At 42.1% G+C, this 19,806-nt stretch overlaps 2 protein-coding genes across 2 annotated transcripts; one reads left to right on the forward strand and one right to left on the reverse strand.

The window, feature by feature from the left end:
* Nucleotides 1-65: 65 nt before the first annotated feature.
* Nucleotides 66-508, reverse strand: LOC129618190 (dentin sialophosphoprotein-like; the record flags this gene model as incomplete). Its single annotated transcript, XM_055533008.1, has 1 exon — nucleotides 66-508. A coding segment is annotated over exon 1 (443 nt), but the record flags the coding sequence as incomplete, so codon positions are not given.
* Nucleotides 509-15,984: 15,476 nt separating this feature from the next.
* On the forward strand, nucleotides 15,985-17,247 carry LOC129618186 (uncharacterized). Its single transcript, XM_055533003.1, has 5 exons — nucleotides 15,985-16,071; nucleotides 16,328-16,498; nucleotides 16,797-16,926; nucleotides 16,972-17,042; nucleotides 17,101-17,247. Exons 1-5 carry the CDS (start codon nucleotides 15,985-15,987, stop codon nucleotides 17,245-17,247), a joined length of 606 nt encoding a protein of 201 aa, XP_055388978.1.
* Nucleotides 17,248-19,806: the final 2,559 nt, after the last annotated feature.

A 19,806-nucleotide genomic window follows, 5' to 3' on the forward strand; every position in this document is an offset into this window, starting at 1 on the left:
TTACCGAATCATCAGCCCCTTCTGATTTGGTTGAACATGAAGGCTTTCGCTTCGATACGACAGACTGGAAACCAATGAATTGTTCGGAAGCATCAATCTTTTTTCTAGACAATAAACTGTCATCATAAGAAGTTGTCTCAATGATCGAACTATCGCTCGAATTGCTATCCTCCAGTGAGTCAGAATGATCCTCATTTTCTGAGTGATTCCCTTCTTCATCTGAAGGACTATATTCTTCTGAATGACTAGAGTCTTCAGAATCATCATCATCTTCAGAAGATATTGAGATCCTTGAAGGATTTTCTGTGTCTAGATTTGATTCGAGCGAAGGCAATTGAGATGTTGGCATGTCAGACCACGCGATGGATTCACTTCGTTCCTCAACAACAGATTCAACAACAACTTCCTCCAAGTGTCCATCGGCTTCTCCATCAGTTTCTTGATGTCGTTGGTTTGATAAATGATTTCTAGAGTCCGATTGTTTTGAAAACCTTTCATCTTCTTGCATCTTTATCAAACCGTTTGATGGCGCTCATTAGTTTGTGGCTCCACATATTTCATTTTGTACTCAATTACCGGTCTTTAGTCACATAGGAGAGTTTGGGCCTCCACGAAAGAGACGATGTTGAAGAACTTCCGTAGATTTGCCGGTCCTGATAATTCCAGAGCAGATAGTTTGATGCTGGTATTGCGATTCTCAGTGACATCAGTGTGGAAGAACAACGACCTGTGCACATTAAGTTCTGTTTTTGTAACTTTGTTCAAAATCTCAGTTGAGTTGGATCGACACGAAAAAGTTCACAAGGAGCAAGCAGCCATTGCAATCTTGCAGCTTGACACAGAGAAGAAAAATTAAGACACACATATTGATTTATTCATTGACTCGACTGCCTTGATGGAATACTTGCGATTAATCGGAGTAAAGTTTCCGTTCTGGTTTCAATCGATTTTGCGATCCTCTTGTGCATTTCGAACAAGCCTTCTTTCATGGCTGGCCAACTGTCTGAATTGACGCCTATTTGATGATTTCTTAGATACCGAAGAACTTTTCCTGCCGTCTGGAAAAGTAGCTTGCATTGCGCTAAAGTCATTAAGCTCTGAATTGCGACAGAATTGGTCAAATGGTCTCCGATACTCAAATCCGGTTTTGGGTTGGAAGTCCCACCGCTAAGAAGATCGGCGTAAATTATCGAAAGACTTGGACGACCTCCAAGTGTTGTCGTCGCCTCAAAGGAGCGGGACAGTTTATCACTGCAGCGATAGAGATCCTTGTGAAGATCAGCTAGCGATTGTTCGAGATCATTGATGTCCCAAGCGTCGCTTAATTTCCGTAATCGATATAGAAGCGGAAGATTTCCGCTGAATGAGTCCCAAAGTTTTGTCTCCAATGCCAACAATCCCGAATGCAATGATGTCAAGGAATCAGAAGACTCGATTTGTATTCCTTGATTTCTTAATCCATTCGCAATGACATCAAACAGCTGCAATCCGAATTGATTTTTGACGAGATCGCTTAGATCCTTCAACAACCAGTAGATCTGGAAAGAGAAGTCGCTTGGCGTCGTTCGGTCGCTTTGAGCCAAGGACAGCAAGGATTCATCTGAGCCGGACTCGAACGATGACGGTCTTGCGTAGTGGAGACTGCTCCATTCTGATTCACAACTTATCAAAAATGGTGAAGTATCTTTCAACAGCTCATCATGGAGTTGTTTCGTTTTCTGAAATTCTGCTGTTTGTGACAATTTATGGAGATAAATTCGAGCAGCAGCAAGCAGAGCGATGTGTTCGAGCTGAAGAAGAAGCGAGATCAGCAGAAAGAGTGAAAATAACAACTCACATAAATTGACGATGCTGGCGTTCTGCTTATTTCACGAAGAGAATCACTAGCAACTGTTGACTCGCTGGCGGTGCGCTGTAGGGACGAAGAACTTTGCATTTCTTGGAAAATTGGATCAGCGCTAAAACCACTTGCGATTCTAACAGAAGGAAAGCGAATGTGTGTTTTCTAGAAAATAGAAATCTTACAGATTTTGGTGTTGCATAAGATTTTCATTCCTACTCATTTTTAACAACGGCAAGCTCTCGATTTTCTGCAGTGCTCTCGATCATGCCTTTTGGACACATGCGTGTGGGACACTTCGGCAAATCTGGATCTGGGTAGTACAGAGTCCAAAAAATGATATTTCAGTCTTCTGAAAACACTTTGTACAAGATATCATCGTTGAATGGATCGTTTTTTTTTCAAGTGGAATGCATTGTTTTTTTCTCTAAATTTTTTCCACATTCAGAACAGAAAACGATTTTCTCAGAAAATGATTTCCCTGATCCCTAATTGCACAGATGCATCAAGTGAGTTTCAGACGCATTTCGAGAAACCCAACTATCACTCATTGAAGAGAAGTAAAAGTTTTAAAAAGAACACACACAGCGATCGAAACCAATAAGAGCAATAAACCAAGAGATTTCTATTCTGCGGCTGTCGATTGACGTGATGATGGCATGAACCGTCGGTCCTGACGCAAAACGTGATTCAAGTAAACGCATAATAATCACCTACTTTTGCCGCTTGTTTCTTCCTTGATTTGACCAAATGTTTGTTGAGTCTTCCCTGAGGGATCGTCTTAATAATGGGACACGTTCACCAATATTCTTACCTCTTTTTTAAGTCTTTCAAACTTTTCTTCCTTGAGCAATTGTCTAATTTTCGCTGAAATCCAAATCACAGCATCCACTCTGGTCTCCCACTCATTACTTACATTCGCTATACACAAAAGGCTTCTTTCCGGTTTCTACAATTCGCTCTTTTTCCTGGTTATTCAATTTTCTTCGTAAATCTTGTTGTTCTTTGAGCCCTCGACGATGGTGTTCAGTTGATCTCTGAAGAACAACATGAGCGACGTCTTATTGTCTATCAACAATTCTATCAACTTAACAATTCTATCAACACGCTCACCATTCGATCTAATTTCGATTTCAGTTTCTCTCTTCGATATTCAGACAATTGATCGCCTGAATGTCGCAATTGATGAATGACTTCTTGCTTTTCATTTTGCTCTAATTCATCTAGAAAATTGAAGCTCTTCGAAAACAAATCTAAGTTCAACGTTCCTATCAAAAGATCAGTGAGCGAAACAACAGCAACATCGACTCACCTGATAGTTCAGAAAAGCGAGGGTCTCTTGGACGAAATTTCTTCTTTCCAGGTTGCTGAGAGGCTGGAGAGAACACTGGTCTCTTGGATGTCACTTCAAGTGGTCTGAAATGCGTCAGTTTAACAGCGTTCCAAAACCAAGCAACCAACCGCTTCCTATTCGCTTTTGATTCAAGTTTCGCCGCACTAATATCTGATGTTCTCAATCTCTTCAATGGGGATCCGTCCGAGGAAGAACTTTCAAATGAATCACTTTCCGTGCTCTCGCTCCTTCCTCGTTTGGAGTTTCTTTTCTGTTTTATTTCACTTTCTGACAATTCATCATGCACAAGTTGCTTTATTGCTTTTAAACGTTCGAATGGAATCGATGAAGCTGAAATTTCTGACGCTGGGACCATTTCTTCATTGACCTTCAGCAGTCGACTAATCTGCTCTTTGGGACATCCATGATCCTTACAAGATCTCGTGGCGCTTATCGTTCTATATGATTGGGCGCTAACTCGAGAGCTTTTCCTCCCAACGTCGCAACACCTTTGGGGGTTCTATTTTCGAAGTATTTTGGAAGGCCGATGCCTTTATCTATGGAAATGGTGGTCCGTTGTGCCGCCAAAGCGGTTGCTTGAGACTCCATGGGGTGCAAACGTGAGCGCGAAGACTCAACAATAACTTCAACATCTTTCGGCGATCTCTGTTATTCACCCAAGAAACGAAGGGCGCCTTATTCTTCCTATGCTCGTGCCGTTATTCTTGAAAGAAAACCAACTATTTCTGATCTTGCTGTTCTACCAAATAACGGCAATCCATCATCAAAATCGCTCACTAATATTTCTTTTTCCTTCAACAATCTTCCTTTAGATTTAATTTCTCTTTTTGTCGGTTTTTTTGCTGGTACGTTGTTTTCTATTAAGATCTGTCGCTCATGATTCTTTCAGAATCCGATCAAGCGAAGCTTCAACAGATCAGCAAATCTTTTCGATCAGCTGTTCAATGTTACGCGCGCGTCCATCGCAAGTAAGGGCAGAGTGTTACACCTGAATTCAATTCTTCTATTTCAGCGTTAAGTTGCATAATGGCCCGCTGAGTATTCGCTGTATAAGAAAGCACACACTTCCTGAAGAGAGAATCGATTTGTGGAATTCTCCAATAGCACCGCCCCAATTTCTCCCTCAGTCCGTTCTTCATGGTCGATGTGGAGCGCTCTTGCAATTGGTTCATGGCGATAAAGAAGAGAATGTCCCAATCAAAAGGATCAAACAGAGACGTTTATGCGGAAATTGCGGGTTCGTTCTTCAAAGTGAGAAGGAAGCTTCCGTCAATCCAACTGAAGGTCCAATCCAGTTAAAGGCCTCATTGGGTTTCGCCCCAGCCTCGATCGACCCAGAAGTCGATTTTCAAATGCCGGAAGTGCAGCCGTTTTTCGCATCAAAAAGACAAAGAAAAACGATAAGCAGCGATGCTTCATCCGAATCACTTCCAGTTCAATTTGGAGATCCTGTTGTTGATTCATGTTTCCCGGGAAGATTGATCATTTGTGGAGGGTATGGGGTCTTTGAACTGTTCGATAGAAATGTTGCTATGAGGTACGGAGTTGGTGATTGACTTTATAGAGAACATATTTTTGATTTTTGTGCAGATGTAATGAGGTAATGACAATTTGTATTGATCGATCCATGAGACACAAACTGACATGTTTCCTCCAGATATGGGAAGTAGGACTCGAATCCAATGCTTGGAGATTGCAACAAGGAATGCTTGAAGAGGATTTATCAAATGATGATCTTGATGTTCGATTTGAATACAGAGATTCGGTTTCATTCTCTATTGGAGAAAATTCTTCTTCTCATGGAGCCCTTGTTCGTTTGATTGTTTTCGGACAGGCGACTTCTACGAGTTCATGCCATCGCGTCTTTAATAGAGTATCGGTGACAAATCTTGGACATTATGCAAATGCGAATGATGTTCCAGTAAATCCGATCGATATGCCGCAAGATGCGCTTGTATCAAATCAAACACCGCGATTTCTTTCTGTGAGATTTTGTTCTCGATCGAACAGACATTTTTTTTTCTAGGAATTCCGAGATTCCCAAGACTTCACTAACCCCATTTGGCACCACTATTCCGCGGAGGGGCAGCAACCAGAACGGCGCGAATGTTTTTCCAGGTACTTGATGATGTTAGGATCCCACATCGTAGGATTATCACAATTTACGAGACTTTTTTCCTTCAGTTGTTTGTATCGGAATCCCACTGAAACAGAATCCGGAATCATTCTTCTTTTCGGCGGTTATACTCCACATCTTGCTTGTCTGGATGATTTGTATGTCCTCGGTACGTTGTTCGTACATCTCTTCCCACTCTTCCTCCTATGAACAGAATTCTCTTCTACGTTGTCCCATCGTTATCTTTTCCATCAACGTCCTACCAAGTTATCTTTCACATGGAACTTCATTCATAATTCCTCCAAGTCCGGACCTTGCGCCCGCTTCGGTCATTCAATGACAGTCAGCGGTACCCGCGTCTTCGTCTTTGGCGGAAAAACAGAAGCCCCTGCTGCTAAAGCATCAAAAAATAAATTCTATTCATCCCGCTCTTCTTCGATACTTCTATCTGTAAGTTCGAGTGATACCCCGATTTTATTTTCCGGTTTTTTGAAGGATCTTTGGATTCTTGAGCGTGAAAATTCCAAATGGTTGTGGCGTTCCCCCGAATGTCGCGGCACCCCTCCAACTCCACGAACGAGCCACCGAGCTGTTGCTATTGGTTGTCATCTTCTGATATTTGCGGGATTCGCGAATCGATATGTTGAGGATTTTCACGTGTTGTGCACTGGGACATACACGTGGACAACTCTAGATCTCTCCCAAAACCTTCGACAGAAGCTGACAAGCGAGAAAAACGAGAGGAAGCCTGTGTGTCGCCGGAACCGAAAAAAGAGGAGAAACCATCCGAGTTCTGAATCGGAGAGTTCTTTATCTTCTGATGAAAGTTCTGTTTCCTCTAATAACGAATCACATCGGTATCCATTGAGAACGAGAAAGAAACTCAATCAGAATGATCGTGGAAAAAAATCGAGAAAATCACCGAAACAGGAAAGAACTCGAAGACTAGAAGCTGATCAGTCGATTGAAGACTCGTCGAGCCCATTGGGACTCACAGACAGTCCAACATCCTCATTGGCTTCCGTATCAACCACGTCTTCCATACAACGAAAGACATTCCCCCCTCTCTATCTTCCCAAGTATTTCCGCACATCATCGTGTGCGATTTGTCCTTACTGTCCCATTCACTCCGCAACACTCATCGACGATGATCCCCTTGCTGCCACGCCGAAGCCACTGAAACATTGGATCACACCACGAATGGAACCATCGATGATTTTTGATCCAAAACAAAACGCAATTATCATTTTTGGAGGATCATCAAAATTTCGGTGGAATTGCAAACAATTGAGGTACGCATCTGTGCTGATACAAAATATCTTTTCCTCGCAGGTTTAACGATTTCTGTTCAGACCTCTATTCTCTTCATTTGGATGTTGCAGATCACTAGAGATCAGCTGCATGCTTTTTTCGACTTTTTTAGTTCTCCATTTTCTTGTCTATGAAAAGTCGACGAAGTAGAGGTTACTGTTGACTCAATCTGTTAAGTCTGTTCGTTGGGCAATCTTCAAACTTCTCTAACCAGTTGATGTATAAATTGCTCTTCTCTCCTTTTGTGCCGTTGCTAGAAGTTCTACTGCTGCAGTTTCACCCATTTCTGTGAATTTATCAGGCTTGATCGGTGGAGCAAGAGACTCCATCCACTACAATAGAATAATCTCTCCAACTAGCAATTAAACCCACATACCATGAAGTGTGTGCCTTCAACGCCTTGAGTTCTCAATTTCTCCTGTTTTGCCAAAGTGTCAGCATTTCTAAAGCTGCTACTTACTAACGCTATCTGATGCCTTTTCCTTTGATTGCGTTGGACCAACAAAAATGAGAAGCTTGTGAATGATCCGAGAGCGACGGAAGGTATTAGTGCACGCAATGGAACCCCTAGCAAGAGTCGCCTATTCAACTTGAGTCAGATGAACACTTCTTGACGTCGTTCTTACAATTTCGAACAAATATTAGAAATCCGTGAAATACTCCAGTTGAACTCAAAAAGATGCTAAATGATTTTATAACATCATTTAAATTATCTCTCGAATCGTTGGGATCCTCTTGGTGACGATAAAATGATGAAGGGATGAACCCCCTCTTAATTTCGTTCATGGCAGCAGGATCAATCAGCTTCTGCTCCTATTGTAAGGACGACTAGGAAAATGGTGAGTTGGTGATGCTCTATAGATTACAATCTTTGGGTTCTTTGTTCTTCAGTTATCGAACTTGTTTGGGACTTCATGTACTCTAGATATCGCTTTGGTTCATCAACCAGGAAGACGTACATGTTTTCTTGATCGAGAGAAGAAAGGTGATAAAGTTTACGTTTATGCCGTAAGTTGTGGAAGATGATCTTATCTGTTTCTATTTTTAATGATTTAGAATGGTGAGGATGTCAGTGGAACAGCAGTGATTAGTTTGAGACCAGGGAAGAAATTAGACCATTCAGGAATTAAAGTTGAACTCTTTGGAGAAGTAGCAGTCTTTAAAGACAATTCACCCCCGTATACGTTTTTCACAATTCTCAAAGATTTAGAGCCTCCAGGTATTTCGATTCATAATTCACTCTTTAGTCGTCATTGATATTCAGGCAGTTTGTACGAATCAAAGAGTTATAAATGGAGATTTTCCCACGTCGATAAACCTTATGAAACGTACTGGGGAGTTGGAGCCAAATTGCGTTATTTTGTTCGTTTATCTGTTGCGCGCCCTTACAGCTCAACGCTGACAAAAGAAATCAATTTCGCAGTTCAAAATCCAGTTGAAGAGATTGCTAGTACGAATAGTATCAAAATGGAGGTGAGGGGTTTCCATCAACTTCACTTTCATTTCGAGTCTTCAGGTTGGAATTGAGGATTGTCTCCATATCGAGTTCGAATATGATAAAAGTCATTATCATCTCAGAGACGTTGTAGTTGGGAAAGTCTATTTTTTGCTCGTTCGTATCAAGATCAAGTACATGGAACTTGATATTATGAAAGCGGAAACCGTCAAATCAGGATCGTCGTCTCAACATACAGAAACTGAAACGATAACAAAATTCGAAATTATGGACGGAGCTGCAGTGAAATGTAAGATATTAGAAAACTCCTCTTTTTATCACTTGTTTGTTTCAGCTGAATGTATCCCTGTTCGGTTGTATCTGAGTGGTTGCGATTTAACTCCAAGTTATAAAGATATTCAAGGACGACTTTCCGTCAAGTATTTCCTGAATCTTGTTTTAGTTGATGAAGAAGATAGAAGGTGTGATTGATACATGTTTGGATGTCCCAATCTTGTCCCAATTTTGCTTTCAGATATTTTAAGAAGCAGGAAATATTTCTCTACCGAAAATCTGAAGATCCTTCAGTGAGAGCCAAGACACCATAGAGTCAATTTTTTACCTTGATAAACAAACACTCCTATATGTGACATCTTGTCTTTACTCCATGGGACCTTTGCTTAACGTGCTGATGCACTAGGATCATTGATTGTGTTCTAATATTCGTTTTAGATTTTTTCTTTCTTCAACACGCTGTATGTTTGTTTACAGAATTTAATTTGTTTTCGTTGATTGTGTTTGTAGTTCCTATAAGGCGCATTCTCATAAATCTCTATATTGCAATGCTTCCAACTTGTCCGCCACTTGAGGCAGTTGAACTCGTTCCCATTGGTTCATCTGGTCTCAACATTCCGACATCTCCTTCTACAGCTGCCTTGCTCTCAAGGAAGGCTTCATTTGGGACTCCCTTCTCCTCTGCGTACTCCCCCCTTCTAGAATCTGCTTCCCGACGCTATTTCATTGATAGATTTGAACAACAGTCAGCTGACGATAGAACTCCCGATGCTGACATTTCAAAGGGCGATTTTCCCATGGCCCCTCCATCCCGAACTCGTCTCCCCCCATCGACAGTATTCCACGAATCTGTCTACCATGGATCTTCAATTCCCTCAGGACAGCAATCCGCATCCCAGAGACGTGTCAGTTTCGCTGACTCAGTTTTCAGAGATCAAAGTGGTTCATCAAATTATTCTGATGCGGACAGTGATTTCGGATCAGAGTACACTGTTGCTGCTTTGAAGACGGATGCTGATGCGAAGGACTCTCAAAGAGAAACTGGCAACGAAACTTATTTGGGACATTGGCAACTTTCAAACCAAGAAAAACAGAACGCAATTCGAGATGAAGCTGATAAAGGTGTCATCCCTTCAACAACTGAGTCCAAAATCGAGCTGAGTATACCAAACCGAATCACACAGCCAATCCCAGACATTTCAAAAAGTCCAGGGATCAGTGGGACATTAAATGAAGAATCGAAATTAAGAAATCATCTTCCATGCAAATTGAATCGCTGGATACTTCTGGCTGCTTGCTTATTGATCACTATGACGACGGGATCATTTTTCTTCAATTGGCCAAGCACTCAACAATTGCTTCTTAATTCAAAAGCGTTTGCGTGGAAGTGCACTGGAACTGACAACCTCGATGATGGCGTATCTCTATCACCTCCGTCACGACCACCACTTCTAGTCACACCTTCAAGCGATATGTCTCCCGCAAAACCGTTGTTCAGAGCGCTATCAAAAGTGGTGCATCCCTCGCTTGGTGGTCCACTTCTTCCGGCCGTCAATCGCCTGTCGATGACAAGCAGTTCAGCGATAAAAAGGCGTTTGCAGCGGGAGGGAAGTCAGATGAAAACCCACGGAACGCGAGGATGGTCAACCGCACAAAAAACTGAAGATGAAAGAGAGAGGCCAAAAATCCAGCATAAGAGAAAACTTGAAGGATCTGTCCACCGACCTTGCAGGGAGCAGATTCAATCCATCAATTCTCTGATGCCTGTTGGAATTGCTTCCTGGTTCTGTATGAGGTACTTGACGAGTAGAGATTACTCATTTTTTCAACAATCAGTTTACAGTCTCATTTGTTGTCCATCTTAGTCTCGTTGGAGGCGTTCTCTTTGATCTTATTGGCCCTCATTTCACTTCCACGGTTGGTTTATTTCTATCGGTTGCTGGTTGGATTGCACTCGCACTTTCCTCTGACCATCTTCGTCTCTATACGCTCGGAATCGTTTTAATGGGATCAAGCGTTGATGTTGTTTTTATCGGTCTCTTAACAAGCGTCAATCTTTTCCCTAATTACAGGTAATTACAAATCTCTCTCTCATTATCATTCTCCTTGGCGCTTGAAGGGGAACGATCGCTTCTCTCTTCAACGCGGCCCGCAGCTTGGCGTTTGGTGTTCCCTCCCTCCTTAATTTCATGATCACATTCATGAGTATGAGGACTGCTTGTCTCATTTATGCTCAACTTGTCGCTCTTTGGATTGTTGTCGTTTACTTTGTCGTCCCTTCTTCTGCGTATCCAAATTTGGACTCGAAGTCTTTCATCATTCAAGAAGAAATCATAGAAGAGACAAGAGATGAACTTGCAATGAAAGAAATGAAAACGAAAAACTCGAGCGATTCTCAAACAGTCCAAGAGGGGTTCTTCAGTCATTTATGTCAGAAGTGCCGATTGAAGTTGGATTCATCACCGACCTTGACTGGATTCGAGTCAATGACAACTCTCCCTTCCCACGATGTCGCGTCTCCGGAATACGCGTCTCAATACGACTCCGGACAACGCAGACAGTCAGAGTGCTCTTCGTGCCACGCTCCTATGAAGAGCGACAATGGATGCTATGGATCAACAACTGTGGCTCGACAAAAAACTTTCCTTCGACGGTCCCCAGCGTGTTTCATCAACGCATCTTTACGTGTATCGAAGACGCTTGAGTTGATAAAATCCTCATCGTACTACCCGTTGGTTGGTCTCGCTGTATTGACTGTCTTGCGAGGAAGTTTTTTCTCCAATTCTGCTACCGACCAGCTTGGGGATTTCGTGCAGCTTTTCACTATTCTGACGCCTCTCTCATTCATTCCTGCTCCACTCTTCGGATTTCTGGCCGATCGCCTCTCAATCCATTTTGTATTTACAATTTTGAATACTTTGGTAATTTATCTTTCTCTCTCTCTCCATTCATTTCTCTTCTTCAGGGATTTGTTCAATTCTTGTTACTTGTTGTAGCACCTTCATCGCCTGCAGTTTTGGCCACAGTTTCTATTCTGAATCTATTCATTGCTTCATTCTTTCTCGGACAATTCTATTGTTACGTCACACGTAAGAAACAATTCATTAGACTCGATTATTGTTCTCTCTCCCTCTCCATCAGTTTCATTCCCTTCTCAATTTGCCGGAACACTCATCGGTCTTGTCATCTCTTGCAGTGGACTCTTCGGCCTTCTGGTCACGCCAATGTACACATTCTCCAGTAATATTCATAATTTCAGACACATGAACATGGTTTGCGTTAGTTTCGCGTTGCTGTCCTACTTCTTCATTCTTCTCCTGTGGCAAGCTTCAAAGAAGAGTCCACGCCCACTGGTCATAAAAGCCTTCAATCGTTCGTCTCTTCCTCAAGCCTCTCCGCCAGCAGAACAAGAATCGTTCGAAACTTGTGACAAAACTCCCCCACATTCGGAATTGCAGCATCGTCCCCAATATTCTCTCAGAAACTCAGTTTGATCTGTACACTGAAGTTGTTTGGGTATTTTCTTTATCGTTTTTCTGTGTTATCGCACCACCAATGAACTCCTGTTCTTCGCGTCTTAAGTGCATGCGAACCATCAGGCTATTAGCGTTTCTAGCTTACAGAACGATATGTACGCTATTCTTCTCGTTTCATTTTTTGTGGTTGGGGCTTTTGCCGAGTCAACTTTTCCGTGCTTGACGGCCCTTAAGCATTTGAATATTTTTGTGCTGCAAGACATCACAAACTCAACACTGATCACGTCGGATGAGATTCGAGACCATCTCACCTATTTTGGTGATTTAACCCAAATTAACAAAAATACTCAACTTGGATTGGCGTCTTTCAGCGATCGACCGTATTTGGCTCCTCGCTTACTCACAAATGGGGATCACTGTTTTAAGGTCGGAAACAAACTGAAAGAGAATCCAAAATATTTCCAGCGATCCTCAAGAAAAATCAAGTTTTCGCATACACGATCGGACAAATCAGGCCAGCTGGATGCGATTGTCCAAGCTGCTAAGTCACAATTTCCTCGTGGAGCACCAAAGGAATCTCTAAATGTTATTATTCTCTCAACACCGACTCTCTTCAATCATGGAGAGGTCGAACAAAATGTTACAGAGGCTCATGGTTGTCGGAATGGAAATTATCCAACGGTAAGCGGGAGGTCTTTTCATTTTTGAGGTTCATTTTGTTCTCCTCATCTAGTTGAAGGAAATTCGACAAGCATTGCGCGAAATTGGTGCTCGTTTGCTGATCGTTACACCGATGGAACTTCGTAATGTTTATGAGTCTTTCCAACGCAAATTGAATGTTATTGGTGGATCAGTCATTCCGTACGAACAAGATGAAGACCGGTATTCAGCAATAGAACAGTTCCAGTCGTCCCTTACATATGAACTCGAGGCGATGTGCCATGGTCTGTCATTGCCTGCTGTGGGTAAGATGAGATTCATCCAGTACTAGATGACCGGATGTTGACAGGCCCGCCAGTTTGTCCCTTGAAGGAATGCATGAGGCTTTGCGAAGGTGATGAGGAATGTTCAACTGATTGCGCCGAAAAGCATCCACCTTGTGGCAAACAAGCTTCACGCGACCAGCAAATGCAGAAGCTTGGATTATCGAAAAGGGCTCGACCGGAACAGAGATTCTTGATTCGTCCGCAAAGTGGTGGTTCTCGCAATTGTACTGGGAAAGATGTTGGAGGGTGCCGCAAGAATTGCAACTGTGGCGGATCTTGTGGTTGTTGCAATGGCTGCAATTGTGGCGAAGGGTGTGGTTGTTGCTGTCGACGCACTAAAGTCAGAGTCGAAGTGGATCTCGATCTCTGAACGCGTTTTGCCGCATTTTTTCCCGTGAGTGTCACGAATTTGACACATTCCAGTGGGTTGTATAAAAATTACTCCACGGATGACAATTATGAGATAATCAACCAAGAAGTAACAACTGTTCTCCAATGCATTCACGGACAGCAGGGTTGATATCAAACGCTACTTGATGGTCTGTATAGTTAGATAATAAGAAGATAATTAGAGATAACAAGAAGATAATAAATGATGGAGTCAGTCTTGGATCGTTGTGCCTTCGAAACATTTCCTGACTCTGCTTTTGACATCCATTCAGCGTTTTGGTAAGAAAGGATCGCTCTTATTCAAGAGAAAATTAAGTGCGCATCCACTTCAGCAGCATCTTAAGGATTTGTATAAGGGACAACATGTTTCAATACACACAATCAACTCTTGTTATTCTGAGGTGTAAAGTCAATCGATTGCCAATAATGTTTATCTTCATGTAAATGTGTTGAAGTGACTCAGAGATGAGAAAAAGTTGTACTTGCCATTACTTTAAAAATATTTCTGAAGATACAATTTGAAATTGAGAGCAGTAAGACATTTGATGGAAGAAGAAGGAATGAACCTTTCTTAACAAAGTTTGGATGATTGATGACAATCTTAAACATCAACAATTGCCACAAATTGAAAGTGATAGAAGATGTATGAACACTCATATCCGCAAAATGATGTTAATCTCTTATCAATGAACTGGTTGCAAGTTCAAAGTTCAATACATTCGGGAAAAAAAGTTGATCAAAAAATTTAGAAATCTCTTCCTTCGAATCATTTAACGAATTCTCATTTTCGAGCGTTAAAGGTTCCCTCATCGCTGTCTTCCACAACTTCGTCTGGCTCCATAGAAATTTCACGAATTTGGGAAATGATCGAATTTGGCTGCTCCTCCATAATAATCGGATCTCTGGAGGCGATTAGGTCAACCACGGAGTCCTTATCCATGGGGACGTTTGATTGAGAATCGATAGCACCAGGTTTATCAGATTGCACATTATTAAGTGAAGTTTCATGTTCTGTTAATGAATCTCGCTTGAGAGAGTGCATGGGGGGGAATAACAACATCTTCAGCATTCACTTCCAATGAGACAGGATTCGATTCAAGGAACGTTCCAGCAAGATCCGAAGTACCTTGCATTTGAATTCGATATCGAGGGCTGGGAGGAGGAGATACTCCGACGTCAATTTCAGGACTGGCATCGAGATCGATTGAGAGATGACTGTCGAAATCGAGGGGCACAGCAAGCGGATTCACGGCGGCGGGATCGACGATCGTTGGGACAGAAGGCGCACATTGGACTGTCCCAAATGGGACACACGGCGTTAAAGGACCTTCTACTTGTTCTCTAATTTGGGATAAAAGCGAGTTTGATAGATCAGCATCAGATGCTGGCTGAGCTGCTGGAGTTGTTGTGGGAAGATGACCAGGTGCTGTTGTCCAAAGCGTTTGAGATTTGGATGTCGCTTTCGTTGATTCATAGAAGCCTTCATTTTCTACAGCAACAACTCCTTCGACGGGATGAATGAATGTAACTGATTGGGAGTCCGAGAGAAATGGGACTCCATGCTGAGCATCACGAATATAAAGTTCTTCTAATGCTTGTTTATCTTCCATATTGTTCAACATATGCGCATTCAACTTTCTAACCATTGTATTATGATGAGCAGGTGGGACGGTGACATGTCGATGAAAATCACGTCGACCTTCAGCGATTAGAGGACGAAGTACAGGTTTGGGAATGTAGACGTCAATTGGGATAATCTTGGGATTGAACTGACGAACCTCCACACGAAGAACTTCCCTCCCAGTTTCGCTAATTCGGGGACGATGAGATTGGGACACTATCAATGGGACCTGTTTGTTGTCGTATTTAGGGACTTGAATGTGTCGATCAACAGGAACTTTTTGAATCATTTCAACAATGTCTCCCGGAACTTCAATCTCTTGAACGACTTGCCGAACTTCCTTCTTTTTCACTGTTTTGAGAACCTCCCGTGGGACATCAATCACCTGTATAACAAATCAGTTCAACCACCATCTCATCAATACTTTACCTTCTTGATTGGAACTTTTCTGACAGTTTCCTCGAATCTCGGAACCTGATCAAGAAACAGTAATAAGCAACCATTCAAAACAAGAGTAAAGCGCCCATAAGCAACCCATTCAATCATTCAAGACGATTTATTTTTTACTTCGACGTGTTTATCAACAAAGTGAATTTGCTTCTGGTCTACAACAGTTTCATTGAACGACGCAGGCCCTTGCACAAGACGCTCCACAATTTTCTTTGTAGGAATTTTAGTAATCTTTTCTTCAATGACTTCAGTCTAAACAGGATCACACAATGATGTTATTTCACAAATTGATTTACCTCATTGCGTGATTCATAGTCGGCTGGAATTGTCCCCATGAGTTGCTCCTCAACAATGCGGGAAGTTATAACTCGACTCTCAATCTCCCGTGGCTCTTCAGTAAAGCGTCGCATTGAAATGGGTGTGACGCTACGAGCAGATGTTAGTGTTGATGCTTGTCGTTGTCCTGAATTCAAAGGAGAGCAGCCCCGTGGATCAAAAGGACTGCAAGATCGAGGAGTGAAGGAGGAAAGCTTTTGTTCGGTGGAGAGATGAATTCCAGTTGGATCATTCTGACGAAAAAATGGAAATTGATGATGGGAGTTCGGCTCTTTGGCTGAGGAGTGAGAGACTGAAGGAGGTTGTTGGCGGATTCCCTTTATAGGAGTGCCGGGCATTGAGCTCAAAGAATCCATAGATGTCGAAAAACTCTCGATGAGACCAGGAAATGGTGTGCATGCAAAATCAGGCTTGATAACTCAAAAAAAAACTTTGCAGTCACACGCAGTAGGGAAAAATGTTGTATTTTTGCCACGACACATACTGACTGGGATTTCGAAAGTGGTGTAAGTCGGTTCAAGGATTTGAAGTGTCGGAGATTGAACATTTTTGATGGTGACGGTTCGACTTGAGATTGTAGCCTTGCTGCTCCAATCTGTTTTTCATGGTGAACCTCCCCGTATAAAAGAATTTTATGAATTTAAGAACGACCAAGCATCAAATTTGTGAATATGGTGGGTGGAACAATAAATGAGCGGATTTTTGTTTTTAATTTCAGAGCAAATTGGAGTTTCTGTCCCCCGAAGGCTTCCGATTGGATGGAAGACGATTAAACGAACTTCGTGATTTTCGATGTCGTATTGGAGATTTAAGTGCGATGGCTGATGGTTCTGCAGAAGTTAAAATGGGATGTACACAAGTGATAGCGTATGTCTTCGGACCGTCAGAGGTGGGAGACACCCAGGCTCTTGTTTTTCTTATTTGTTATTTCAGTCCACGAAATACCCTTCGAATCCTGATAAGGCGGAGATCCATTGCGCATTCACACAGGCACCGTTCAGTCGTCCGACCCGAATTGCCAGGCGCTTTGCGGACAGGTAAATCAATCATGATGCTGTAATGCCCACTCCAATCATTTCAGGCCTTCTGTCGCAAAGGCACTCTCTCTTCGACAAATATTCGAATCTGTTGTTCTCGCTGAAAAGCATCCAAAGTCTCACATCTTCATATCGATCTCTGTACTGCAGAGCGATGGGGGGAGCTTTCCAGCGGCAATCAATGCTGCTGCATTAGCGCTGATTGATGCTGGAATACCGTTAAAAGATTTTGTATCTGGTTGCACTGTTGGTGTTATTGGGGCTGGAGAGGTTCTTGTTGGTGAGTTATTTATCGGAAGATGTTAATTTTCTGCTTCTTTCTCAGATTTAAATGAAACAGAAGCGAATGCAGTTGGAGCAGAATTGACGATTGCAGTTCATGGCAGAACGAAAGAGGTGTGAATGCTGTTGTCTTCACTTATTTGTCATTCTATTTATTTTTTACTTTTATCAGATCACGTGCTTTGAATTAGACTCTAGGATTCCAGTTGATGCAGTATATAAAATGGAAAGTACAGGAAAAGAAGCTTGTGAAGAAATTTCAACAATTATGCGAAATGCTGTTATTGATAGATTCACACATTTGGCAGCTAAGACATGAACATTTTGAAGATGACCTTCACTAGAACTCAATTGTTTGTACTGATGTCTAAAAAATACCTGGAATCTGTGCGACTGAGTCAAGTGACTCAGTCGTGCTCTTCAGTCAAGCAGGGTTTTCAGATTTTTATCAGATGCAATAGTTGATTTCGGAGATGCTGTTTTTGTCGCAGAGACCCTTCAATGTGGTCGGGTTGACAACAGCCTTCGTTCTCTCTTCGATCGCTCAGTGGATGTTCCGAGCTCTCACTATTCATGAATTTAGACACGCTGCTTATATAACAAACATGGTAATAATCAAATCGATATCTTCTTCTTCTCATAATCGCTATTTCAGGCTGTTTCACTAATTCTCCTTCCAGTGTTCGGTATTCCACTTCTTTGGTCAAAATGGAGATGTTCTGGATTTCTCCCTGAAATGCGAAGTCGTGTAATTCGTCGCAGTTTTTGTTTCAATTGGATTTTGTAACGCCATCGCTCGAATTGTAAGAGTCCTGTCATCTCCATTGACTTATTTTGAATTTCTAGATGCAAACTTTTAGTTTTTTCGAGACCCCAGTGACTCTACAAACGTCATTAGGGCATATGATTGTTCCCTTCATTCTTGCCTTTGTCATCACTGGGTCTCCAACTCTGCAGCACAAATTTAGTTCAAACGCACTCATTGGTGCTTTATTAATCGTTCTTGTAAGTTTTTAATTTCTGCTTTTCATACCGCCGGGACTTCTTGGAGGGAGATACGAATGCGTCTTGTTCGTCTGTTTTCTATCCACACGATTGTCTAGCAAATCGTCAACTTATCTTCTGCTAATTTCAGGGTTGTTTGGGACATATTTCTGTAGCGTACTTGTCGTGTCCAGCATCAAATGAAGCAGATCAAATTTTCTGGCACGCGATCTTCCTTCTATCTCTGATTCCTCTCGCTCTTTCTTCACTGTCCCAACAACATACTTTTTCAATTCGTCGTCTCAATGTGTTTCATTTCCTTTTTCATGCCACACTGTATCAATTGGTCTTCGAAGTTCTTCTTCTGCCATTAAACTGCATCAAAGGTAATATTTTCAGCATATATTTGTTTGTCATTCTTTTATTTCAGGAATTGATTCATTTCGTTGGTCTCACATGTTAACATCAATCTGGAACTTCGTCTCATGTAAAAATCAAATCTCATACCAAAACGCGTTACGACATTTCAGGCATCGTCGGTTCAGAGCATTCAACAGGAATGTGTCCCCAATCCTTGGGCAACTCGTTACTTTTTATTCGGCTACATTCTCTTCACGGTTGCAGCTCAACTTCTCCAACTATTTCTCGTTCGTTCTGTAAGCCTGCAAATTTTGAATAAGCTTCTTACTTTTCGACAATGTAGTGCGCACCTCTTCAATGTTCCTTCTCTCTCAGGCCTCATTCGAAATCTGTTCGTATGCAATCCTCTCTGTTCCAACATTGACGTTTTTTATCTTTATATCTTTGTCATCGATAATAACATCCTCGATACTTCACTCCACATTCGGCGCGACAGCTGCAACTCGACTTCTTGAGTCCCAGGGATCTTCAGCATTTCCAGTGACAGTCGCTTTCCTTCATCTCATCGTTCTAGCGGGAAGTGCGATGTATAGATTCGATTCAAAGAATAAACTCGTTGAAGATTTCGGTAATTATCGATTATCGGTAGAATAGATCAATGATATTCTATTGTCCTCTTTCTAACGTTTCAATTCTCGTCTTTTTAGTCCTTCCCGCAAACTCCCTCTATCACGAGCATCGCACAATTTTCCAACTTTTTGCCCCTTTTCTCCACGCTTACCCAACAAGTTCCTCTCATCGTCGGATTTCTCCAAGACAGTCCAACTTTGGGACAGACAGCGTGGGACAATCTTCATCATCGCAGCAATCTTCTGATCCAATCAGTAAGCGATTCATCAATCTCTCCTCAATTCATTCCAACATCAGGGAGCGATGTCCCTTCTCAGTCTATATGTCGCATCAACGCAATCACTAATAGAGATGTTGAGGTTCGTTTTCTTCTAATTATTTTATTCTCTCGGTAGTCTTCAGTTCCCCTTCCCTTTTATCTCCCATCCCCAATGCCAAAATATCATCCTCAACCATCATCAGTTCGCCCTGTCCTCATGAATCCCTGGTAAATACATTTACATTCAGCTAATTAGAAATTTCTAGGTACTCAGTCGTTCAATTGTATTTCAAGGTCTGGATGTATTCTATGCGAATACTCTGACTACAAGCGTCTCAATGACTGCGTGGCTCCTCCTTGTTGGAAGTGAGACCGTAGTATCCCTAGTGTCCCAACAGTCCCAACTGTGGTCTCTGTTAACCCGTCAGCCTTTCGCTTCCTTCGGCGCCTGGTGTGAACGATCCATCTGATTACGAACCAAACCCTCTTTCATGCCGCATATGGGAGCAATACACGTTGAGGCATCTTGGAGATCTCAGCTGTACCGAACAAGCCTTGCGAAAATTGGTATGTGATTTGGATGAATCGAAGTAGATTTCTGAGATCTTCAGTACGCATATCAAAGTATTGGGACATTGGCTGCCT

This window comes from Condylostylus longicornis, unplaced genomic scaffold, assembly GCF_029603195.1.
Source record: "Condylostylus longicornis isolate FDR11 unplaced genomic scaffold, ASM2960319v2 ptg000753l, whole genome shotgun sequence".
In the NCBI taxonomy this organism is placed as follows: Eukaryota; Metazoa; Arthropoda; class Insecta; order Diptera; family Dolichopodidae; genus Condylostylus; species Condylostylus longicornis.